The sequence below is a fragment of the Budorcas taxicolor genome, chromosome X (assembly GCF_023091745.1).
Source record: "Budorcas taxicolor isolate Tak-1 chromosome X, Takin1.1, whole genome shotgun sequence".
Taxonomy (NCBI): Eukaryota; Metazoa; Chordata; class Mammalia; order Artiodactyla; family Bovidae; genus Budorcas; species Budorcas taxicolor.
Genome location: NC_068935.1, coordinates 56,863,156 through 56,889,392, shown reverse-complemented (window position 1 = coordinate 56,889,392; position 26,237 = coordinate 56,863,156). Strand labels below are relative to the sequence as shown.

General features: G+C 54.0%; 1 protein-coding gene and 2 pseudogenes across 1 annotated transcript; 1 reads left to right on the top strand and 2 right to left on the bottom strand.

Moving 5' to 3' along the window:
- The first annotated feature begins 13,344 nt into the window (after positions 1 to 13,344).
- LOC128069439 (protein EOLA1-like) lies at positions 13,345 to 14,791 on the top strand (annotated as a pseudogene).
- A 3,975-nt stretch (positions 14,792 to 18,766) lies between these two features.
- On the bottom strand, positions 18,767 to 19,407 carry LOC128069437 (melanoma-associated antigen 9-like). The gene is given in 2 exon segments (XM_052662639.1): positions 18,767 to 18,933; positions 18,936 to 19,407. Coding segments are annotated over 2 exon segments (639 nt in total).
- Positions 19,408 to 21,116: 1,709 nt separating this feature from the next.
- Positions 21,117 to 21,912, bottom strand: LOC128070632 (melanoma-associated antigen 8-like; annotated as a pseudogene).
- Between the last annotated feature and the right edge of the window lie 4,325 nt (positions 21,913 to 26,237).

Sequence of the window (26,237 nt, the reverse complement as noted above, 5' to 3'; positions counted from 1 at the left end):
CGGGTGTCCACTTTGCTGCCACTTCTCGGGTGCTGCCTGCCCAGGGGATGGGGTACCGCCCAGGGGGACCTCAGGAGTTTATGTGAGCTTCTGGTGCTGCCCCGCTCACATTCACATCACAGGCCTTTTTATCGCATCTGACCCGGGAGCAGGAGATGCTGGTTTGCGTGTCTCCATCTCTCCTGAACTCTGGGGACTACGTGCTCTTCACTGTCCTCCATCTGGACAGGTTGGCCATGACCTGGGTGCCAGGCCCCCCAGCACTGGAGGGGGCTTCTGGACACCAGGCTGCAGCCCACTGAATGGGTCCAGCTGTTTTGTTTCTGAGATCAAGGAGCAGGGAGGGCAGTCTGGAGGGCACATTGCCATCCCATACCCATGGTGGGAAGACTTCAGTGATTGGACTCTTGTGCTCTGGGCGAGAGCCCCATCTGGCTACCCTTTGAGTACTTGCGTGCACACCATGGTAACTTGGCTAAGCACACAGAGGGTGTGAGCAGTCAGGAGCAGAGAATGCCCATGAGGCACCACCAGGGTGAGAAGGTTCTCCAGTTCATCAGTGGGATGTGTATCTTCTCCTCTTTTTCTGTGCCTTTCTTTTACTCACTGGAATTTACACAGGGTTTCCCTTTGGCTTTACCATCTTTCACTCATATCACATGTTCGCCCAGGTCTCACTAAGCCCCGCACGTGGCTCTGGGGGATACTGCATTCCAGGCTCTCCCAGCTCAAGACCCACTGATAATTCCTCAGGACTGGCCTTGTGTCCCTTGCCCCTTGACCCCCTCTGCTCAGAAAGCCCAGCCCAGGGGGTCCTCCCAAAGTGACTGCAGAGTCAGAGTTAACTGGGTCTGTTACATCAGTGTCAAGTTGACCCTGTGTCTGGCAACATCCACGCCTCTGAAGGTCCCACCTCCTTACATGGGGTCACTGACCAAGAGCCTGAGGTCCCTTTGGGAAGGGCTGGGGTCATTCCCTTGTTTGTTTGCTGTGGTGCTGCAGCGTCCTTCCCCCAGGGGCCCAACTTATCCCTGTTCTTTGGTTCCAGATCTGAGAATTGGCTTGGGGGCCGAACCTGGACGAGGGATCTTGACCTGTTTACTGGCGTGGCTGCCCTTGGCCTCAGCATCATTTTGGAGCGTACCTTAATCCGTTGCCCATCCACTGAACCCCCAGGAGGCCGTGTTGTACTGACCACCTGCCCGGCTCTGTGGGTTCGGTCTTCTGGGCGGCGGCAGTCCTCATCATGGCCCCTGGCTCCAGGCCACTCAGTGCGACCCTGGAAACTCTGCTGCAATCCCTGGGCAGTGGGGACAGGGAGTGGGGAGTGTCGTCCGTCTCCTCCATCATGAGGCCTGGCGAGCCTGGCCTGTGTTGTGTGGTGACTTCACTCTGCTTGGTGGCCGGGCAGTGTGTGACCACCTCTTCCCATGGTTCCTGGGCTCTCCTGCTGGTAGTGCTGTGGGTCCTGCCACAACTCGGGGTGGGGAGCTCCCCTGCCTCCTGGGATGGAGGGCACCTGTGAGGGAGGGCTCCAGTCCCGTTTGCTCCCTTGGGGGTGGGGGTGGGAGGGCACCAGCTCTTTATCGGGTGGGGGGATGGGCTGCTGCTGCAGGCTCCGAAGTTCAGAGACATCTGGGTAGTCCTGGTCTTCAGGGGCCTGCCTCCCAGTCTCCCTGGCCTTCATGTCAGGGATGCAGGTTTTCCCAGGAGGACCTCCGATGCCAGCGGGTCAGGTCTGCCTTAGCGGAACGTTCAGTGTCTTTGAGGTTCAGCCAATCCTGTAGAATCCTGGGCTGATGTTAGTCCACTGCCTGAAGCTTTGTCAGATACCGGGGAGACCTTGGCTCCCCTGCCCCCAGTTCTTCACCTTGAGCTGCTCAGCCCCCTGTGGACAGCACAACAAAGAGGTCACTTCCCTCTATTTCCCCCTTGTCCCACACTCCTGGATCTTCTCACTTGCCAGGGAATTCGTCTCCCCCTGCCAGCCCAGTGAAAGTTCTAGCAGCTGGGCTGTGGCCTTGAGCCCAGGGCTGAGTGCACCTGACTACCCCCAGGAGGGGATCTCATAATCAGTGGGGCAGGGGATGTCAACCCCGTACCAAGGCCCCATCTTGCCACCTCTCCTCGGACCACTCCAGGGCCAGCCTCCTCGGCATGGGTCCTTCGTGAGGCTATTCCCGGGGGTGGAGTGGAGGGGAGTTGGCGCTGGAGGCTGTCTGGGGACTCACCACTAAGGGGAGAGGGAGCAGGCAGGGTGGGCAGGGCATCCCTGCACCTGCGATGTTGACCTGACAGTTCCTGCCAGCCCGTTGGGAGGTGCAGAGCACAGACAGGCGTTGGAGGTATCCACGGTGGGCCCTGGTGGTCGGGCCCTCACAGTGCCTCAGGCTCGTGATCGCTACTGACCGAGCGGGAGAACTTAAACCAGGAATTGGTGCCTGAGCAGTGGCTGTGTGTACACACAGGATTCCAAGTGCCTTTGGCTGGGTGGCACCATGCTCTGCCCTGCTCTCAGCCTGGTGGGAGGGCCTCTTGGCGTCTTTCGCATGAGACAACTGCTGGGTTGGGCAGGAGAGCTGCTTCCAGTGCGCTGGCCACCTGGCCATCAGCTGGCCCCGGTGTAAGCACAACCTGATGGGAGAGGGCAGGTCTGGATGCCAGACCTCACGAGGCAAAGCACATTCAAGCCCAAGGACACCTGTCCTGCAACAGGCTCCTCCACCATGCAGGGAGTAAGGTCTCCACTCATCCCTATATCACTCAGGGCTGGGGTGGGGAGGCTGGAGCACATCTTCCAGGCAGATCTGTAAAGTGCAGAGCCTGAAATGAAGCAGAGGTTGGGGAGCATGAAGAGTGGGGAACCAAACACTGACTCACATCAAGGGCTTTTTAGATAGGAGTGTCATCTGGGCTGGGTCTCATAGTGAAGAGGGTCTCCTTGGCTGGAAAATGGGGGAAGGGCCCCCAGAAGGGTCAGACCCATGGAGGGAACTGAGCCCAGGTGTGTAGCTGGATCAAGGTCATGGGAAAGGGCCTGGGATACTAGCCTGGGTCCCACTCAGGGGCGACTCTAAGTCATCTGGCCTTTGCCCTGTGTACAGTTGATTAATGCCCTCACTTGCAGTTTTAAAGTCAAGCCTTTGCCTCTCTGCCCGAGAAGAATTCATTGATTCAGTGATTTGGTTAGTCAGTGATTGGACAAAGCTTTGTGTGCCTCCCATACACAGGGTCAGGCAGCAGATAGACAAGAGGGGCGCACAGGTGAGTCAGGCGACCGGCATGGCTCTTTCCAGGATGAGTGGCTCTGGTATCTGATGCCTGTCCTCGCTGAACTGGGCATGGGCACCTTCTTCCACAGGCTGACTTCTCCTGGCTTGTGATGAGGTCTCCAATTCTTGTTCTTGCATCCAGAAAGAGGTTTAGAGATATGACATTAGGTTTCTATGTTATGAGAGTTATTGTCGGGAGATGGTTAGATACCATCACCAACTCTAAATTGCCTCTCTGCCCGAGGAGAATTCATTGATTCAGTCATTTGGTTAGACGGTGATTGGACAAAGCTTTGTGTGCCTCCCATACACAGGGTCAGGCAGCAGATAGACCAGAGGGGCGCACAGGTGAGTGTGTGAATTTGAGCAAACTGGGAGATGGTGGAGGACAGGGAAGCCTGGCATGCTGCATTTCATGGGGTCACAAAGAGTAGGACATGACTTAGCGACTGAACACACAGGTGAGGGCGTTGGGCCCAGATTCTTCTGGCCCCCAGCAGTAGGTTGATTTGCCCCCTGTGGCACCCAGTGTCCTCCAGGCTGAGCAGAGTGGCTGCTGATGATGCATTGTGCAGAGAAGGAAGACGTGGTGCAGCTTTGCCCAGACCAGCTCCCCAGTGGCCTGAGCTGTGGCAGCTTCAAGCGCCAGGAGTTTAGCAGTGTGGGCCCCTCGCTTACTGCCTTAGAAGGAGTAGTGCAGACAGTGAAGACAAGATGATATGGGGAGGGTGGCCTTGGCCTGTTGTATTGCCCACCCAGAGTCCCCAGATGACACTTGGAGGAGGCTTTAGGAAAGGGGCCAGCTTTGTGTCTGAAATGAAACTAGAGTTTGACAGTAATGTGCTGCTTGCTCGTTGTGCCATCTGCTGGCCTGCTCTTCCAACTTCACTTTGTGTGTGTGTGTGTGTGTGTGTAATAAAGTTTTATTAAAGTATAAAGGAGATAGAGAAAGCTTCTGACATAGGCATCAGGCCAACTTCACTTTTTTTTTTAATTGAAGTATAGTTAGGACTTCCCTCATAACTCAGTTGGTAAAGAATCAGCCTGCAATGCAAGAGACCCCAGTTCAATTCCTGGGTCGGAAAGATCCCCTGGAGAAGGGAAAGGCTACCCACTCCAGTGTTCTGGCCTGGAGAATTCCATGAACTGTATACTATATAGTTCATGGGATGGCAGAGTTGGACATGACTGAGTGACTCTCCCTCACTTTCACATAGTTGGTTAACAATGTTGTGTCCATCGTTTCTGGTGTACATCAAGGTGATTCACTACATAAACACTTCCAGATTCTTTTCCATTACAAGTTATTGCAGATATTGAGTATAGTTCCCTGTTCTATACAGTAGGACCTTAATTATGTATTTTATACATTGTTGTTCAGTCACTCAGTCATGTTCGACTTTGTGACCCCATGGACTGCAGCACACCAGGCTTCCCTGTCCTTGACTCTCTCCCAGAGTTTGCTCAAACTCATGTCCGTTGAGTCAGTGATGCCATCCAATCATCTCACCCTCTAGCAGTCTCTTCTCCTTCTGTCTTCAGTCTTTCCCAGCATTAGGGTCTTTTCCAGTAAGCTGGCTCTTCAGATCAGGTGGCCAAAATATTGGAGCTTCAACTTTAGCATCAGTCCTTTCAATGGATATTCAGGGTTGATTTCTTTAGAATTCACTGACTTGGTCTCCTTGCTGTCCAAGGGACTCTCAAGACTCTTCTCCAGCACCACAGTACTACTGTTTTATACGTAGTAGTGTGTATCTGTTAATCCCAAACTCCTAACTTATCCCTTCCCCTGCTTTTCCCCTTTGGTAACCAAAAGTTAATTCTCTGAGCCTGTTTCTGCTTTGCAAATAATTTCATTTGTATCATCTTTTTAGATTCCACATATAATTAATATCATAGGACATTTGTCTTTCTCTTTCTGACATACTCCACTTAGTATGATAATCTCTAGGTCCACCCATGTTTCTGCAAATGGTATTACCTCATTATTTTTCATGGGTGAGTAGTATTCGTGTGTGTGTGTGTGTGTGTGTGTGTGTGTGTGTGTGTGTACCATTTATTCTTTGTCCGTTTATCTGGTGATGGACATTTACATTGCTTCCATATCTTGGCTACTGTAAATAGTGCTGCAATGAACATTGGGATGCATGTATCTTTTCAAACTAGAGTTTTTGTCCTTTCCAGGTATATATTCTGGAGTGGGATTGCTGGATCATATGGCAGTTGTGTTTGTAGTTGTTTGGGGAACCTCCATACTGTTCTTCATATTGAGTGTACCAATTTACTTTTCCACCAACAGTGTACAAGGGTTCCCATTTCTATGCACCCTCTCCAGCATTTAGTCTTTGTAGGTTTTTTGATGATGGCCATTCTTTCCTGTGTAAGATGATACTTCATTGGAGTTTTATTTGCATTTGTCTGATAATTAAGAATGTTGAGCATCTTTTCATGTGCCCTTTGGCCATTTGTGTCTTTGGAGAAATGTCTATTCAGGTGTACTGACCATTTTTTGATTGGATGGTCTTTTCTCTTTTTTTGCAGCTTCAGTTTTAGTAAAAGTGGTTGGTGATAAGAGCTTCCATGGCAGAAAGCTCCATGCAGTGCTTGGAGGGTGTGAATATAAAAATGAGGTGCTAAACCTAATATGTAATACATTGTAAATTATTTCTTTCCCTTTTCCTCCTCTGACCATTTCTGCCTTCTTAATCTTTATAACTTTCCCAAAGCATGGAGATGTCAGATACATAGCAATGGACATTAAAATGGATTCTTAACTCTCCTTACCACAAAGATACAGCAACTGAATTTGCATGTTCCGTGCCTTGAGCCTATAGCAGGAGCCCAGGCATTGGCACAGAAGCCCATTGTTTGTATCCCACAGGTCCGTGAGGGTGGATGGCTCCTTTTTTGAGTGGATGTGTGTCCATGTAGCTCATAGCCTTGGCCAATGCATAGAACACACAGAGGGGCTGCCTATTTGTGCTCATGATGTGAATGACATGATCCAGAACCTGGGCTTTGGGATCCAGGGACCCGGGTTTGGACATCAGCTCTTCTCCTGCTGTGTAGCCTTGGCACTTGCTATCTCTGGGTGTGTCTGTCCTCTGTTGAAAACCAGGTAGCACAAGATGATGCTCATGTCACAGGGCTTTTCCAGGGCACAACCTTGGACGTCATGATGTCTCCCACTAGGGCTCAGGGTCTGTCTTTGCCTCTACTTCTGCAGTTGGGAGGTTATTCCAGCAACACTGCCTATGAAGATTTTTCTTGATTCCCAGACTTTGTATATTTCAGAATTCTCTAACAGTGTTCAAGGGACTATAATGTGATCTCGGTAAAATTCCCTTATACTATTTGGAAGTTGTCAGTTGTGCATGTAGAAAATGAGATGATTGGTCCAGAACAGTGATTCTCCAACCTTTGTGCCCTGGGATATCTGTCTGGCAGGTGGGGTGGGGTTCAGCTTCCCAAACAGATCAGAGGCAGGCTGCTCAGCTGAAGCGAGGACTGCTTCCCATCCCTCTTCTTCTTAATCTGTTCCTGGTCCACTCCTCATAGAGGTCCCCAAAGTGTGCCAAAGAACACGGTTTGAAAACTAGATCTCAGATTTCGGTGTGCATTCAGATCCCTCAGTGATCTTGTCAAATGTGGCTTCTGATTCAGATGTTCCGAGGTGGATGTGAGATTCTGTGCTTCTGAACAGACCCTAGTTGATGCCTAAGTGTCTGGTCCATGGATAGCATTTTGAAAAGCAAAGGTCTGATCACAGACCGCCTTTGACCTTTCACATCCTTTGTTTCGGACTTCTTACTGTTACTCTGATTGTGTCATAAATTTGTTGAATGAATGTTTCTATTAAGGGCAACATCTTCAACTATACAGATCTGGAAACTGACCTGGGATATGAAGGAGACAGAAAGTATTTGTTTCTCAACTGCGAGTGTCTGAAACACCTGTTAAATATTTTCTGAAGAACACAATTTGGGTTAAGAAGCTATTGCACTTTGTTAAGAAGAGTTGCATTTTGGTTTGGTTGTAGTCTGGATCATACAGAAAGTGTTAGTCGATGAGTCGTGTCCAATTCTGGGTGACCCCACTGAGTGTAATCTGCCAGGCTTCTCTGTCCATGGAATTTCCCAGGCAAGAATACTGGAGTGGGTAGCCATTCATTTCTCCAGGGGAATCTTCCCGACCCAGGGATAGAACCTGAGTCTTCTGCATTGCAGGCATATTTTTACCATCTGAGCCACAATGCAAGCTAATGGACACTTTTCTAAGGGAATTTCTGATGGAAACAAGTGACCTGCTTTCAGACCCTGGCTGAGGCCTGTCTCCACACTCTTAAGTCTAAGTGAAGGTTCAGAATTGTGGACAGCTGTTGGTGTGTCTGGCATCCATGTGCTTTTTTGATCATCTTAATGACATAGCATCTAGAAAGATACCTTCATGTAAGTGGCCTCCACCCTTTCTGTCCATTGCTGAGTTGAGTGCTCCAGGTTCAGAGTTGGTAGAGTGTTGTCTTCTGCACTCTGTTGGGACTCCTCTGGTGTGTGTCCAGAAGACCGGCTGCTTTGACAGACCATGTCAGTCTTTGTCTGTTTCAATTCAGTAACATCATGGCTAAAGTGGACCCACTTTAGCAAGGAGACAAAAGCCCAGTTGCTAGAGTAGCCAGTGTGTTGAAATGTCAGGTATCCTTTGTGGAATACGGCAGGAGAACAGTATGCTCGGTGGCATTGCCCGAGCCCTTCATTCAGAAGGATGACCACTTTCCCATGGGGGTGGAGGTGGCATGTGCACCATCTGAGGAAGCGAGGTGAGACTGAACACCAGGGAGGCTGGATCCAAACACAGAGGTGTTCCTTTGGTGGTCAGTCAGTGAAGAGAACAGTCTAGGGGGTGTGTGTTCCCAGGACTTGTCAATGGGCTTGCATCAGGCACCTGGGAAGCCCAGACGGAGTGGGCCCAACCGCCCCCTCCTCAAGACGCTGACAGTCTGGTGACACTGGCCCATCAATAGCTCTGTCAACGGCCACTGGTCACCTTTTTCCTTCATTAATCCCCTCCCTCTCTGGTGTGTGAGCACCTCCTTGGTGCCTGGCCTAGGGATTACAAAGGTGGAGAAGATGGGGAAATTACTGACAAGCCCCAGACTGGCTGACAGCACAAGGGGCCTTAAGAAAAGTGCAGCCCCTAATCTGGAATCTCTGAGGAGGGATGATAGGCATGTTGGTGCAGAGGCCATGGAGCTCAGTGCATGTCTGGGATACCAATCCAGAGTGCATTGCCTTCCCGTCACATCCCGAGATCATTCGAGTCACCGTAGGTACACGTGGAGGGCCTGTGCCTGAGCCTTGCTTGCACATCTTCATCAAAACATGAGAGGCTCTTTTCCCAGCCACCCCTCTCCCCCTCAGTTCCCCCTGGCATAAAACCAACAGTTAGGAGTAGAGGAGTCTCAGATAGAATCCTTAAGAAGAAGTTTCTGGAAGAATACCCTGTCTGTCCAGTACTTCCTGAGCTCTCTTAAACCCAGGGCCTTTGCTGACATGACACAGGCAGACTACTAATCGCTCTCTGGTCCCTGCGACCCAGGCCACCCTAGTAGCATAAGCACAAATCTTAAACCACAGCTTTCCCCGAGGCAACCCCTGACTCCCACAGCTTGGTGTTTGAGTGCCTGCAGCTCTCTGGCTTTATCTTGTCCATCTGTCTAATGAGGTTAATGAAAACAGTTCTGGGCCCAGGATCAGTCGTCACTCTCCATGCTTCTCAGGGCTCTGACCCCCACCACGGGCCTTCCTCCCTTCCTCGCAGCAGCACTTCCCCCTGTCTCCCTGGTGGTCATGGACTCGCCTCCACTCCCGCAGCCTGACTCCCAGCGTGCCCAGCCCTCCACACTGCTGCTCACAGCAGATCCCTCCCTCCTCACTTCCTGTGTCCTCCTGAAGCCTCTGAGGCCGACTTCAGGACTGTTCCTTCCTCCCCACAACTTCCAGAATCCTCTCTGTAGTACTCTTTTTGTGAAAGGATACCTTGGGCGGTTTCTGTGTGTATGTGTTTGTGTGTGTGTGTGTGTGTGTGCATGTGTGTGCAACCTTCCAGAACCCTCTCTATAGTACTCTTTTTGTGCAAGATTACTTTGGGTGGTTTCTGGTGTGTGTGTGTGTGTGTGTGTGTGTGTGTGTGTGTGCATGCAACCTTCCAGAATCTTCTTCATAGTACTCTTTTTGTGCAAGGTTAGCTTGGATGGTTTCTGTGTGTGTGTGTGTGTGTGTGTGTGTGTGTGTGTGCACGCACGCGCATTCACATGAAACCTTCCAGAACTCTCTCTATAGTATTCTTTAGGTGCAAGGTTACCTTGAATAGTTTCTGTTTGTGTGTGCATGTGTGTGTGCATGCACTGTTACCCTAGCTAGACTGCAAGCCCTCTGAGGATAAAGACCCCACCCTGCTTACCTTGGTACTGTCCCCAGAGCTGCCTCTGCCAGAGGAGACACTAGGTGCTGACGGCTGGCTTTGAATCACTTGGCACTCATCAACTCTGCTGCACCACTCTGGACTTGGTAGGTGATGAGATAGACCCTACCCAGGAGGCAGTGTGTGAAAGGCGAGTAAGCAAGGCAAGTATGTCAGTAATCTCATTGGACACAGGACCACTCTCTGTAGAAACATCTGAAGTGCTAGAATGCCTCTCCCTGTGAGAAGAAGGAGGTGGGCTCTGAGTGGCACACTGCAGAGTGGGTGGGGTGTGGATGGTAACAAGACAGGAGTCCACCCTCAAGAGGCCAGTTCTGATCCCTGCACTCGTGACCTGCTCCCTGTCCCCAAAGAGGGTGTGGCGTGGAACATGGGACCTAGAAGGTCCTTTCAAGCTCGGTACATATTGGATGCTATGACTGTACCATCCTGGACCTCAGTGTTGACAGACTCAGCGGGCTGTCTTTGTCTTTGTCTTTTTGGTTTCTGCGTTACTTGACTCGATGCTGTGCTGGCCCAGCATGGTTCTTCTCTGATGCTGGTTCAAGAAGCCCGCCTCCCCTGAACTGCTCCCTCCTGTGTCTACCCAACATCATGCCGGGCTTCTCACCTCAGCCATGGAGGAAAGACAGCTGTGGAGTTTGGGTCCTTGTGTGGTGTCCCAGCTCAAGCCATCTTTCCATTCTTTAGGTCACATGCTACTCACTCACTCCCAGGTACTTTTTATTTTTTGAGCCCTCAGTAAATGTAGATGATTTTTTAATTTTTATTTATTTCTTTTGGCCCTGATGTGAGGCATGGGGAATCTTAGTTTCCTGGCCAGGGATTGAAGCCAGGTCCCCTGCAGTGGAAGCGAGGAGTCTTAACCACTGGACCACCAGGGAAGTGCCACTCCCAGGTACTTCTGGTTATCTGGAATTCATCCTGATTGCCTTATCCTTGCTTCTGGTTAAGTAACTTCCTCCCTTCTGCCTTGTTATCTGAGTCCCAAACCTTTTCTCAGTGTTTTGTTTCCCTTCTGTAACTCTTTGGACCAGCCAGAGATAAACAGCGAAGCTATTGAAGTTTAAGATTAAGCTTCAGAGTCATTCACATTTCCAGGACAGGAAGTGGCCCTACAATTATGGTATATTCCAGTCGTCTGGTTTGTAAAATCAGCTAAAGGTGGTTTAGCCACAGTTGGCTCAGGGCATCTCTGTGTCCATTCTGCTGCCTCCATCCCTCTTGCTCTTGTATTGGGTGGCTATACAGTGATCATGGGCATATTGGGAATCTGGCTAAGGGGAGATGAAATCAGGAGAAAGTAGTTTGGATTTGGAGAAACATATTTTAGGGGCTCACGTCCAATTCTGCACACATGCACATTATTCCTAGCCATACTGTATTGAAATAACTTCCAGGAATACTAGAACTTATGGTGCCTGTGTGCAGTATCAAGACAAGAGGTGTGAGGCTGGAGGAAACATTGTGATATGTTCACCCAGTGAAGAGGGTGACCCTTTGTCACCCAGCAGGTAAAGGTTCAGCAGGATGATGATGTTTGGGGCCAGCCAGTGCGTGAGGACATGGCATGCATGACTGTGGTTGGGGGAGTGGACACAGGGGAGCCTTTGCAGAAGGCCATTTGCTGGTGTGTGTCAGCACCTCGGGTTACGCCCTGTGCCCCGGGCCTCCTCCTGCATGGCCCTTCAGTCAGTGAGTGTGTGGTCACGTCAAGTGGTTGTATTGGCACAATGAGTTTTCCCTTCAAGTCAGTAACTTGTGGGACCCCCGACACTGGGAGATGAAAACAAACACTTGAAGATGTGCAGACGTGGAGAAGTGTGCCTGAGATGCTGGGAGTGGAGAAGTCATCCCCACACCCCCTCCTTTGCCCCTGCGGAGAGATGTACATACAGGGCTGACCCTCTGTCTTCATTTGCCGGCAGTCACATCAGGATTGCATTGGGTGGCTCACATTACCAACTGTGTTGGTTCAGAAGGCTGGCAGGCGAGGTCAAGGTGTCAGCTGATGTTGGCGCTCATGAGGGCTGTGGAGAGAGTCTGTCCCATCTCTCCCCCCCTCACTTCTGGGGCATTGCTGGCCATGGTGGTCGTGTCTGGGCTTGGAGATCTCTGCCTTCCTCTTCACCCCAGTTTTTCTGTGTGCCTGTCTGTCTGTAAGTGTGTCCTTTGTATGGGAACGGCTGTCCTGTTAGAAGAGGGACCATCCTAATCAGCTCACTTGAACTTCATCAGCTCTGTGAAGACCTTTCCTTTGTCTGTACTGAGGTACTTGGGATTGAGACTCCAGCACCTGGATTTGAGGGAATGTGATGTGACTCCTCACACCCTACAAAGGTTCTGAGGTAGGAACACACTGGAATGTTCCACGGATGGAAGAATGGCCTTCATAGCTACCAGGGGTGAATCCAAGGGTGAGGAGAGCAGGCCGCCAGGGCAGGAGCCAGATCACGTGGGGCCTCATGGGCCTGTGAGAACTGTGGCTCTGCTGTGCTCGTGGAAGGCAAGGCCCAGGAGGCCCTAGGATGGGTTCTTCTGGGACCTTGTTCCCGTCCTCACAGCCACATGGAAATGGAGGCTCCCTGCAAGGTGCTGAGATCCTGCTGAGGTTCAGGCCCATAGCTCTGCTCCTCTGCCTCTACCCCGATCCAGTGAACAGGGACCCCCCCCCCCCAACTTCCAGGTACAACTAAATAAATGAGAATGGATGTGTATGTGGTCAGGTCCCCTGCAGTCATGGGTTATCTCTGTCTCTCACCACCTCCTCAGCTGTAGAGTCAGATGACAGTAACCTAGTGGGTTATTTGAGGTTTGAATTCTATGATTCCTGTGTGGTACTGTCCCAGACCCTGGCGAGGACATGGAGTATGCCTGTCCCAGAAGTTCCTGCTCTCCGTTTTTTTCTCCAGGTTCTGGGCAGGGGCCGGGGCATCTGCTGACAGTGGAGGCCGTGGTGTGGGAAAGGCTGGGAGGAAGGCGGCTTCCAAAGGCAAGGGGAAGACACTTGGCAGGGCCGTCTGAGGTCCAGGGTGGCCTCAGGGCCGAGGCTAGATTGGTTAGCACAGATCAGCCTCAGAAGCCCTGGGCTAAGATGGGGGATCTGCAGAGCATGGGCAGGCATGCGGGCCAGGGAGTTGAGGGCTGCAGTGGGGGCCGGGGGTGGGGGAAGCCAAACCCGGGACTGTGTCTGTCTGTGCTGGGAGAGGACCAGAACCTGGCCACTGGGCTGTGAAGCCAGGGAACCCACCCTCCCTCCTCGGTGCTCCCAGGGCTTTGAGTCCCTCTGTCTTGGAACTCACCTCGTGCCCCTCTTCCGCTGTCCTGCCCTCCTTCCTGACCTCCCTACACACTGCAAGTGATGGCTGGGTCTTCTGGGTCACCACCCCCTGTCAGCAGACCACATGGAGATGGATGGAAAGAGCCAGCCCTCTGTGACCCTCCCCTCTGTGTCAGCAGGCTTGGCTGTTGCTTGGGCACATGCGGCTGAGATCCTGCCCAGGGCTGTGAGCTTGGAGGCCTCTGTGTCAGGCTCTTGGTCTTTGTGGTTCTGTGTTTCTGCAGCCACGTGAGGCCCTGGGAGCCCTGGGAGATGAAGTTCAGCGCTCTGTCCTTTTGACAGCCTTTCACAGAATTAGTCTTAAATGGTGTCAAGACCCTGGAAACTCAGTGCCGGCCTGTGCTATGCAGACCAAGCAATGTACCCTGGCCGTCCATATCAGGCACCTGCAGTGAGAGGACATGTCCTGGCGGGAGCTGCTGGAGCAGAGGCTGGGGATGAGCCCCACCCAGATCCGGGCCTTGCTGCGGGATGGGGACCAGTTCAGCCACAGAGTGACCTAGGGCAAGTGAGGATCGTGGAGCAAGCGCCCTGCCCCATGCTGCCCGCACGGCCCCAGGTGCTGCCCTGGATCTCAGCTGGGTTGTGCTCGTTTGTTTTCTGTTGAACCAGTTGGTGGAGTGGGCTAGGGTTTCTTCAGAGGGGCAGCGAGGGTACCTGGGCTAGGAGATGGTGGCACGAGGTACGTGACCACCACTCTGGGCCTCAGTCCTGGTTGTGCTCTGAGGCAAAGGTGGGTCCAGGTCTGCACGTGGCGCTTGTCTGTGTGTGTGTGCATGTTGAGAGGCAGCACAGCACCCAGCCTGGGTTCCCCACCCCCACTACCTGCAGCCGGGCCTGAGCAAGTCCCCTGAGTCCCCAGGGGTGAGGCCCCACAGCAACACCTCTCTGCTGGTGAGTCACTTGGGGACCTGATGTCCGCAGGCTCCCCACCGGGGCCCTCCTGCTCTGTCCCTGCGGCCTGCAGTGGGCAGACTGAGAGCTGCCCGTGGCCTGGTGGGTTCATGGAACAGCAGGCCTCTCCCTTTCATTTCGCTCCCTCCCTCGATTGGCCTCATCCTAAATTCCCTTTGCTGAGCTGAGCCCATCTGAAAGGCTCAAACAGAGGACCCAGTTCACCTCGGGTCTGCTCTGTGATACGGTCTTAGTCTCTAGTAAGCATGACTGTGAATCACCTTGTTCTCCTTCTGTGTCCTGTCTTTGCACACAGATCTTGTGAACGTTGGGGACACTTTGCTGTGCCCAGAAAACCTAGGTCCCGACAAGATGGAGGAGCTGGAGAATCAAACCCTGCTACCCAACCTGCAACAGAAGTACCTGACTGTGCTCGCTGACCCCCACTGGCTGCTGCAGCCCATCCTGGGGAGGGCCGGGAAAGACGTCTTCCAGGTAGACATCCTCAAGCACCTGATCCCCTTTGGGCAGGAGGCCTGTCCAGGCTGGGCTGTCAAGCGGAGGGTGATGGAGAGACCAGCTCATGGTGATACCGTCCAGTCACTGCTGTGCCCTGTATGTGCCCATCTGGTTCGGTGTGATCCGGCCCCACCCTAGGGTGTGGTGCCCACTTGGTGGGGGTTCGGGGTCCGGTACTCCTCTCATGTGGTTCTGCTCTCAACTCAGGGAGACTCTTGGGGACTTTGACCTTTATGAAAAGATGGCGTTGCCAGTCGTTTTGGCCCTGCTGGGTCTGGGTGCTTGAGAGAAATGTGTTGTTAGGAAACTGGTTAGTGTTTTTCCCTCTGTGTTCTGGTCCAAATTCCCTGTTTTGGAACAGTGTCCAGAGGGTGATGGGGGAGCCCGGGGGCTGGGCTGAGCGTCGGCAGGCAGAGAGGCCCACAGGCCCAGAAACAGGCAGCAGTCTGTCCTTGCAGGTGACCCTTGTCCTGCTGTAAAGCGTCCCTTGGCTCACAAAGCATGTGTGTTGGATACAGTGCCTGGCAGCCTCACATCCAAAGACAGGCTCTTAAATACACTTCTGAGGGCAGAGCGACAAGGGCTGGTGTTCACCTTGTGGAAACTTTGTGCTTGTCTTTGGGTTTGGGGTCATGTGTTTTCAAGGCCCTTGGTGGGTGGAGTGACCCTGCATGCTGGTGAGCCTCTTGGGGAGACCCCTGAATCAGTAGCTGGAGATTCTCAGCTGCTGATTTGAAACTTGTGGCAACATTGGGGGACCCTTGAGGAGCCCCTTCTGCTTCAGGGTGCATGACTCATGGGAGGTGACACCCCTAAGGTCAGGAACCTGGCTGGGCTGTCTACTGAGCGGCAGCTGAGGTCAAGGTGTCAGCGGACATTGGCTCTTGTGAGGGCTGTGGAGTGAGTCTGTCCCATCTTTCCCCCTCCTCACTTCCGGGGCTTTGCTGGCCATGGTAGGCATGTTTGGGCTTGGAGAGATCCTCTTTTCTCTTCATCGTGAGTTTTCCTGTGTGCCTCTCTATCTCTCAATGTGTCCTATGTATGGGGACAGCCATTGTGTTAGAGGAGGGTCCATCCTAATCAGCTCACTTGATCTCCATCAGCTCTGTGAAGACCTTTCCTTTGTAAGGTCCCACCGAAATACTTGGGATCGAGACTCCAGGACTTGAGGGACACGATGTGACTCCTCACACCCTACAAAAGTCCTGAGGTAGGAACACACTGGAATGTTTCATGGATGGAAGGATGGCCTTCATGTCTACTGGGGGGAATCTAGGGGCAAGGAGAGCAGGCCACCAGGATAGGAGCCTGATCACGAGGTGCCTTGTGGGCCTGTGAGAACTGTGGCTCTGTTGTGTTTGGTGAAGGAAAGGCCCAGGAGGCCCTGGGCTGGATTCTTCTGGGACTTTGTCCCCATCCTCATAGCCACGTGGAAATGGAGCCTCCTTGCGAGGTGCTGAGACCCTGCTGAGGTTCAGGCGTACAGCTCTGCTCCTCCCCACCCCCCTCCAGTAAACAGGGACCCTTCCTCCAGGTACAAGGGAAAAACTGAGGATGGACGTGTGTGTGCTCAGGTCCCATGCAGTCATGGGCTATCTATCTATCCCTCAGTGCCTCCTCAGCGGTCGAATGAGGTGACAGTAACCTAGTGGGTTACTTGGTCCAGGGTTGCCCCAGGGCCAAGGCCAGAGAGGTTAAAACGGATCTGCCCTCAACAGCCCTGGGCTAAGATGGGGGATTTGCAGAGCATGGGCAGGGATGGGGCTGGGAGCTGAGGGGTCTTTGTCAGTTGTGGCTCGGGACACTTGTGTTGTGCACACACAAGCCCTCATGATGTCTAAGGCCTGCCTTTCTCAGCCTTACTTTCCTGTCCCTGTGTTTGGCATCCCCGCTTCGGTGTCCCCAGCTCAGGGACCTTCCAGCTGCTCCTCTCCCTCACTGAGGCTGGGGAGACCTGAAGCCTCGGGGTTCTGCCCATGTTACCTGCCCTCCCGTATCAGAGGAAGCTCCTGTAGAGGCCTCATCCCAGTGGGCACTGGGGCCATTCAGTCAAACACTCCATCTCTCCTGCTCGGAGAGGAGCTGGTCAGCCTGGCAGGTTCAGCTGGGCAGGAGGCCCCATGGCAGCAGCAGGGACAGGGCACCACCCTCAGGCAGGAGGCGCTGGGATTGGACAGAGATGCCAGCCCCCAGCAGAGTCAGTTCCCAGCAAACCCCAGAGCAGCCCCACAGTGCTTCTGGTTCTCCTCGTCCCCTTCCTTCCACAGGCCTGATTTTGTCACCTCAGAGGCATTGTGTAGCACTGAGAAGAGGAAGGCAGGAGAAGTTGGAAGGTAGGGCCGCGGCCTGGGGTGGGCGGGAAGGGCGGGGCCTCCAGAGGAATTGAGACCAGGGCTCCGAGCCCACCCCAACCCTCACTAGCAAGTGGTCCTGGGAAGATGCCCAAGCCCCGCAGCCTCAGTTCTTCATCTGGGAGGCGAGCAGGTGTGAGGAGCCCCGTGTATTGGGCTGCAGGATGCCCCTGAGGGACAGAACAGAGCTCAAGGCCTGGCGGCTGTTAGCCCTGTGATGGCGGGGCAGGAATTTCCCACACTGTTGCCCCCAGACACTCCTCCACTCTCCACTGGATGGAGTTGGCTGCTTTGTGGTCCAGGACAGGTCAGAGGATATGCACCTCAATAGGATGTTTCATAAATAAAACTAAGAAACTTTTCCAGTTAGACCATAGTGGAACATAGTGTTAGTCACTCAGTCATGTCTGATTCTGTAACTCCATGGACTGTAGCTTGCCAGGCTCCTCTGTTCATGGAATTCTCCAAGCAAGAATACTGGAGTGGGTTGCCATGCCCTTCTCCAGGAGGATCTTCCTGACCCAGGAATCGAACCCAGCTCTCCCACAATACAAGCAGTTTCTTCATTGTTTGAGCTACCCGGTAACCCCATTTCCAGTTAGAGGAACTGTGAAATTTGGGTGTGGAGGAGTGTTCCAGCAGGACCCAAGCTGGTCCAGGAAATAGAAGCAAGAACCACTCTTTGCCTGTGTCCCTGCTGGTCTTCCATCCCAACCCTTATTTTCATCATTGCAGTGCCAATAAATGTCGAGTCTTTGATTACAATGCCCAGTGAAAATCAAGATAATTAAAAGCTAGTTAACACCTTAAGATCTGGGTCCCTGGGACCAGGAAAGAGAGGGTCAGCCCATGGATTTCTGGGCATCATTTCAAGGGAGTGTGACCTGAGTTCTGCAGGATGCCTAGCAGATACAGGGTAGAAAACACCTACTCCATTCCTGTGGTCAGCAGCAATGCGAGAAGAGCCAGGACCCCTTCCATCCTGCCCCGGAAACAGATCTCTCTGAGGTTTATCCAAGACCCAAAGAGACACCTTACAGCAATGTCTCATTTCCCCTCATTCCCACGATGTACCTCATGTGACTGTGGCTCTGAGACCATCGCTCCAGGTGTGGGGGTGTCCTGCTTCTCCCAGTGTCTCCATTGCTAACACAGGGCCTTTCACGAAGCAGAGACTCTGTAAAGGTCTTCAGAATAAATGAGCCAGTGAGCAGGGGCTGCTTGACTCAGATTACTTGCCACTTTTGATAACCCGGGCAAATTCAAATAAACCGAGATCCCTTAGCTGTACAAACTGACACACAACAAGTATAAGAAGCAAGAATTCACTACTATCACTTTTTATTTTCTAATTCTTCCACCAGTTATGTCACTGCTAAATAAATTCACATTTCCAAAATCATTCTAATTCTAATTCCATGTTATCTTGTGCAGGACCACGAAACAAAATGGAAGTGTTCCCAATCTCTTTTACAAAAGAGAAAAACCCTTGTTCGTGAACTGGCTAAGTACAAACACATGGTGATCAATGTCACTGACATAGTTAGATACTGGGATGCATCGTCTTCTATAAAAAGGAATAACATTTGAAAATTTCCTAAAGAAAAGAAAGATGAGTCTCCATGTCATTGTAGAGAACAGGAACACAAAGATGCCACACACTGGGTTCCCCCAACAGGCCTAGGCTCTTACTGCTGAGAAGGCTGACCGCTCCCTCTTCAATCACAGAGGGAAGGATCACCTCCCTTCCTGCCCCCCCTCCCCCAGGGCAAGCTGCTGGATGTGGGCCTGGAAGGAGCCTGGCTGCTCCTCTGGCTCAGAGTCCCCCTTCCTCCTCCCTCGCAGCCTCTGCAGAGGGGCTGGAAGGAGCTGGGACCCCTTCAACTGACTCTGTCCAGATACTCCAGGACTTAAAACTTGCTGGTCTCTGCATAGGCCCAGGAAGCCCACAGGAACTCGTAGTGAGCAGGGCTGCTGTCAGGCACCTACCGGTACTCCAGGTACCCCTCCCACACCCACACTTGGGTCAACAGCTCCCTGGGATCCCCATACGTGTAGTGCTCCCTCCCAGGACACCCCCCATCCTGCTGAGTGCTTCCCAGATCTCCTCCTCAGGGGCACGGTTGTCCTCCACAGTGATCAGGCACAGGATCACCACCAGGAGGCCGGCCTTGGGCAACCTCTGCCCATCCCTCAGCATCTCTTTGAGGGTGAGGCCCAGTGTGGGGACCAGGATATAGGTCTGCTCACTCTGGTCCACCTCCTTCACCTCCAAACCAAAGATCGGCTGCAGGTACTCTGAGGCTTGACTGAGGACCACCAGGAAGTGGTCCTGGTAATCTTTGAGGACACTCTTCAGCACTTCTGCCTTTGTGATCAGCTCCTTGGCAAGATACCTGCTGAGCAGGAATCGCACCAGCTCTTTCTTCTTCACCTGTAGTGCATCTTGGAGTGAGGACTTTGCATCTTCCTGGTCACCTGAGGTGTCTGGTACTTCATCTTGCCTGCTGAGGCCATGGTCTTCAGATTGGCTCCCAAGATTGGCAGCCATGGCAGTGGGAGAGGGGCAGACACCAAGGGCTCTGGGGGAGACTGGCTGTTGCAGCAGCAGCCACCTCCTCCAGGGTGCCCCAGACCAGGAGAGAGGAGGAGGGGGAAGCTGCATCTCCTTCCTTCATCTGCTCCTCCTCCTCCTCACCCCAAAGGAACTTTGCCTCCATCAGACCCTCATCCTCTCTTGGATCCTGAAAGACTCTCTCAGGCTGGCAGAACTCATGCATCCCAGGCAATTTGACCAGGGTCGAACTGCAGAAAGGAGTGAGACAGGGGGATAGATGGGGACCCCAGGTCTGCAGGAGAGGGAGGTTGTGATCGGCCTTGGCTGAGAAACCACCCTGGGCGGTCTGACTCAGGCCACTTACAGGTCTCCTCTTGAGGGGTGCTCTCGGGCCTCATAGAGGGGCTCCTCCAGATCAGCCTGATCCCTGTCTACCCGAAGGAGGACAGGAGTTGGCTCCCCAGGTTGCAGTCAGCACAGTGTGAGGTTCTGGGTCTGACGTGCTGTGGGGATTAGGGCCTTGTGGGTTCCCCTCTGTGCTGGGATGGGGAGCCCCTGGTGCACACTCAGGGCACCCTCCTCACCTTGACTCCTGGCACTGCCTGGACCTCCTCTGCTCTCTGACACAGGCCACAGACCTCCACCTTCACCTCCTGGTTCCTGGAGCTCCTGTATCAAAAATGGAGGGGGCACCTAGGGGGTAGACTGTGGCACAGACTTGAGCCTTCTGTGCTGGTAGAAGGGATGAACTCTGCGATGTCCCCCAGTTGTGGGGTGGTTGGTCCCCTCAGGACTCCCTTGTATTGCCCACTGTTCCCCTGGCATGGCCTGGTCCCTCCCCTTTGGGGGCCTGCAGGGAAACTCAGAACAAGACCTGAGTCTGAACAGAAAGCACTGAGGACCCCCACGTGTGGCGTCACCTGCCCAGGGCCTCCCGCGAGTCCTAGGCTGGGGAGATGCTCGGTGCTCACCTCCTCCTCACATCCCGCCTGGCCTCCTAACACTGACCACAGAGGTGGGAGGTCTACTCAGTCCTGCTTGAGGGTCTTGAGAGTCCATCCTCTGCGGATCTGAAGCTTCCACCCTCTGCCCTAACACCTCACCTCCTGAAGTTCTGTGGAATAAATGAACCAGTGAGAAGGGGGCTTATTAATCTCATCAATTTTCTCCTAGTTTCTTAAGTAACAACCTGGCAAAATCCAAGTAAACAGATGCAGATTAGCTGTAGAAAAGGACAGTCAAACCCTGTAAGAAGTGTGAATTCACTACAATCGTTTTTTATATTCCAGTTTTTCCACCAAACTATATACTGCTGAGTAAGTTCACATATCCAAAATACTTGTAATTCCAATTTTTATGATCTTGCTCAGGGTCACAAAATAAAATGGGAGAGTTCCCAATCTCTTTTACAAAACAGCAAAACTCTGGTCCTTAAACTGGTTAAGTACAAATACATGTGGGATCAATGTCATTCACAAAGTTAGACACTGAAGTTTATTAAGGCTTAAGCTGAAAAAACACATTTGAAAAATTCCTAAAAAACAGAGATGATTTTGCATGTCATCACAGAGAAAAGGAACACAAAGATGCTACACACCGGGTTCCCCCAAGTGGCCCAGGCCATCACTACTGAGAAGGCTGACCGCTCCATCTTCAATCACGGAGGGAAAGATCAGCTTGGCTACTTTTCTGGGTCAGGGCTCCTATTCCTCCTCCCTCACAGCCTCTGCAGATGGGGGTGGGAAGGCTCTGGAAAGCCTTTGGTTGTCTCTGAGCAGATACTCCGTGACTTCCTACTTGTTGGTCTCCACATAGGCCCGGGGACCCCACAGGAACTCGTATAGAGCAGGGTCGTTGTCAGGCACCTGCCAGTACTCCAGGTACCCCTCCCACACCCACACTTGGGTCAGCAGCCCTCTCGTATCGCTAAAGACACAGTGCTCCCTCGCAACAAACATCCCCATTTGCTGAGTGCTCCCCAGACCTCCTCCTCAGGGGCACGGTCTCCATTCCACATGATTAGGCTGAGGACCAGCACCAGAAGGCCGGCCTTGGGCATGCTCTGCCCACCACTCGGCATTGCATCGCAGGTGAGGCCCAGGGTGGGGACCATGATGTAGATGTGCTCCGTGGGGTCCACCTCCTTCACTTCCATGCCACAGACCAGCTGCAGGCTCTCCGAGGCTTGGCTGAAGATCACCGAGAAGTGCTCCTGGTTATCCCTGAGGACCTTCTTCAGCATTTCCGCCTGGGAGGTCAGCTCCTTGGCTTGATACTTGTGGAGCAGGAACGTCACCAGGTTTCCTGTCACCATCTCATTAAGAGTTTCCTGGGTCAAGGCCTCCACAAGGGTGGAGCAGGAGATTGAGGGGATGAGGCCGAGGCAGATGCAGCCCTCCCCGCCTCAGCCCCCAAGAGCTGCGCCTCTTCCGGGCCCTGGGCCTCTCCTGGGTCCTGAAGGTCTTCCTCGGGCTTGCTTGGCTTGCTCAGCTCACTCATCTCAACCATGAGCATGATGCCTGGGATCAAACCACAGACAGAAGTGAGGCAGGGGGACATGGGGACCACCCGCCTGGGGGAGAGAGGGGGTGTGAGCAGCCTTGGCTGAGAAACGCACCCTGGGCGGTCTGATACAGGCCACTTACAGGTCTCCCCTTTAGGGGTGCTATCAGACCGCACAGGGGCATGCCTCCAGAGTGGCCAGTCCTCTGGCTACCTGAAGGAGGAAGTGAGGTGGCTCATCAGGGTGCAGTCAACACAGCTCGAGATTTCCAGTGTGACAAGTTGTGGGAATTAGGCCCTTGTGGGTTCCCCTCTGTTCTGGGGTGGGGAGCCCCTGGTGCAGACTCAGAGCACCTGCCTCACCTTGACTCCTGGTACTGCCTGGAGCTCCTCTGCTCTCTGACCTAAAGGACACGGGCCTCAGAGCTCTGCCTTTGCCTCCCAGTTCCTGCAGCTCCTGTGAGAGAAATGGAGGGGGCAGCTCAGGGTTATCCTGTGGCACAGCCCTGAGCCTTCTCTGATGGTAGGAGGGGTGTACTCTGTGAGGTCCCCCCAGTTGTGTGGTGGGAGGTCCCCTCGGGGTTCCCTTGTAGTGTCACTTTTCCCGTGGCACGACCTTGTCTGTCCCCTCTGGGGGCCTCCATGGAAACTTAGAACAAGATGCAAGCCTCGACAGAAAGTGGTAAGTGGCCCCACATGTGGCCGCACCTACCAAGGACCTCCGACGGGTCCTAGCCTAGGGAGATGCTCGGTCCTCAGCTCCTCCTCACGTCCTGCCTGGCCTCCCAGCACTGACCACAGGGGCAGGGGTCTGCTCAGTCCTCCATCGGTGTCCGGCAAGTCCACCCTCTGTGGACCTGAAGCCTCAGCCCGCCGCCTGATCGCCTCAGGTCTCGAGGTCCCTAAGCCAGAGGTCAAGAAACTGCTCACCTGTTCACCCCACTCTGCGGCCTCCAAGACCATCAGAGGCAAGGGTCCCTCCCCATGTTGGGTCTAACTGCCTCATTCCTTCCTCTCATGGAGCCTGGACTCCAGGCAGGACCCGGGCTTATCGTGTCCTCCATTTTGAGGCCCTGCTGCTCCCTGTCTCTCTGAGACCCGCATGTGAGGAGGGCAGACGGGCCCAGTGTGCACTTCTCACCCCAAGGGCCCCCACGGCCGACTTCAGGGGCGGGGACTGTGGGGTCTCTCAATCCTCCCTCGGGTCCCCTCAGCTCTCCTCAGGCACCTCACCTTGCCCCCGGGCAGGACCTGGATTCTCGCCTCTCCCAGCTGAAGCCCCGCGCCTTACACCAGGGCCCCATCTCTCGCAGCCGCGGGTGTCAGGGAGTCAGGCCACGCCTGCTGCACTCACTCTACTCCACTGTCGCCCTGGACTGACAACGGAGACAGGCTCTCTGAGGTCTCCTCTGACTGGGGTCCAGGGTCCTCTCAGTCCTCCCTCGGGGTCCTCACCTAAACTCCTTCAAAGCCTCAGAGTCTCCCCTCCAATCTCTGAGGCCCCGCCCCTTATGTCAAGTCTCCAGTGTCTCTGAGACCCCGAGCTCATGCCCCCACGAGAGTCGCCCCCGACTGACAGCAGGTGCCGGGACCTGTGGGATTCCCTGTGTCCTCCCTCAAGGTCCTCATCTTGAGCCCTGGCAGGTCCGGGGGTGCCCCTTGCGTTGACTGGAGGCAGGGCCCTCACACCAAGCCATCACTTCACTGAGACCCCAAAGGGAAGTCTGTGGGCACGACATCAGGGCTCCAAGCCCGGGGCTTCCCAAGCTGAGATGATGTCCTGGGCATTCCTCAAGCCTCCTCCTGCCCTTCACTTTGACTCTCAGCAAGTCTGAGCACCACCCTCTGTCCCTGACCTTGCTCCCCTTAGAACCAGGCCCTCCCCAGCCAGGAGCCCGAGAGGCAAGCGGAAGTAGGGGGCTCATTCCCACAACCCTGCCAGGGCTGAGAACAGTGATGACCTGGATTGTCCTGGGGCCCCAGAGCCCCCCTGAGGGTTCTAGCTTGACTCCTAGCACAGCTGGGTTCCTTCACTCTGCTGACCTGAACCCGGGCACCTGACCCAGGCCCTCACTTCACTCCCATTGGGATCAATGACATTACATCTGGATGCCACGCCCCAGGGTCCCCCAAGGCTGTCAGGAGGGCTGCACATGCATCCCCTGGGGACCCTCAGCCTTCTCTGGTCCTCACCTTGAGTCTTAGCAGAACGTGGGCCCCTCCCTCTGCCCACCTGAGACTGCGTCCCAAAGAGCAAGCCTCTGACTCCCCAAGTTCACTGAGGAACTGAGGGGGTGTGGGGTCTCAGTCTGACAGCCCAAACTGGGGCCCTCAGGAGTCCCAGTCAGGGTGGAGTTGTATTCTATAGGATCCTCTGTTCCAGGGTGACTGGACCCCCTCGTCCTCTCTCAGGAGGGGGCCTCCTTAAGCCTTGAGAGAAGGCTGCAGTCCTAGCACAGATGCTGGATGGGGGCTGCTGTGCCCATGACCATGGGGGAGCACAGGGAGCCACTCGCCTTCCCATGGGGGCCCCTCAGCATCACCAGACTTCAGAAACTTTTGTATAAATAATGTTGTTTTAGCTGAAGAGGGTGAGCAGCGGCAGGTGAGTTAGCAAGAACTCAGCAGCCTATAGATGGCCTTGGCTGCTCACAGTAACTTCACATGCCTCCTCTCTGGGGTATCCCCAGGGTCATTTCCTGGTGGCTCTCTTCCACTGGTCTGCATGGATGCCCCCTCCCATGAGCCCTTCATGGGCAGAGTGGGCAGAGGGGCTCTCGGGGTTCAAGAACTCATGAGTTGTGGGTTCTAAGTCCCCACTGGTCAGACAAATTTAGACTCTTCTCCCAGAAAGGAGAGACATTCGAGGGGAGGGTGGGTGGCTGACCCGCCCTGCGCCTGGGGCCCCTGAAGGCCAAGGGCTCAGCCTCACTGCAGTCCAGCCTAGCCCCCATGATGGCCTGGCCATGCCCAGCCCCCCTACAACCCCCCATAGCACTGCTTGGAGGCCAGAGGTGCCACCTGAGCGAGGCTTGGGCATCCCCAGGTTTGCTGAGGGTGGGGGCATGCGGAGCTCGTCACCTGGGGGGTTTGCATGGGGCCTTGGCAGGTCCCCTGGCCGGGACCTCAGACCCTGGAGATGGGGACCATTGCTCTCTTTCCAGAGGCTCAGCAGATGGCTGAGCACCTCGCTGTCCAGTCACAGGCCTTGCTTGTGGGGTCGGGCATGGACAAGACCCAGGCTGTGGTGTCTCATCAGCCTCCCCTGCAGATCTGTAGCTCGATCCAATCCAGTGCCTTTCCTGATGACGGTTCCCGTGGAGTCCCAGGCAGTTCCTCCTGCAGAGAGCTGGCACTCGAGAGCACTGCCAGCTTTGCTCACCTTGTTTCCATCCTCCAGAAATCAGCCTTTTTCAGCCTCCCCACCTCATCCCTGTTTGGCCGTGGTGCCTCCCTTTGTGAAGGGACAGAGCAAGGGAGCCCAGGGGCCACTGAGGACCCAAGATGAGCACTGGGCTGAGGGAGGCTCGGGCAGGGCTGGGGGAAGTGAGTTGCCCATGGATCACCAGCTCCCCAGGGTCTGCCCAGTTGGGCCTCCAGGGTCACCCTTTCTTAGCTGGAGCACTTGTGAGGCAGGGCCCCTCTCTGAGACACCCTGTCTGGTTGAATTGCATTTCCACTCTACTAGACACTGTTGCCTGTGCGGCCCTGGGGACAGAACTAATTCTGTGCCTCTGGAGCCGCCTGGCCTCTCCTCTGGTGACCCGGGCATGCATGGGGCTCAAGACAGTTTCATTGTCCAGGGCCAGCCCATCAAGGCCATGCTCCCTCCCTGCACTCCTGTGTGACCTTAGGCTGCCGCCTCTGCCCGGCCCAGGAGGACACGTGCTTAGCCACTTCACTCCACAGACATCATTCAAAATCTACCGAGGACTGAGCAATGTACCACATGGGTCTCTTTTTTGATGTCGGGCAGCCTTGACTTTGTCAATAAAAGGTGCCTTTTGTGACAAGCAGATGACTTGAGATTGAAATCTGCCTCTCTCTGCTTTCTCTATAGATTTACAGGTAAGCGGGCGCTACACATGCTGAGGCTTCTGGGAACGTGGTTTTAAAATAGCAGCATCTGTGTATGATTCCAGGTCAAGAGGCATATGGAAGTCAAGGCAAAAAGACAAATGAGAACTTCTCAAAAGGTAAGGTGTTCCCCAGGTAGCGAACCTTCATAAGGGGCAGCGTTTTGGCTTGGAAGTGAGCAGCCTGTTCGGGTGTCATGGCAGCTCAGTGCTGGGGCTGACAGAACCCTGGCCTATACCGCCCTG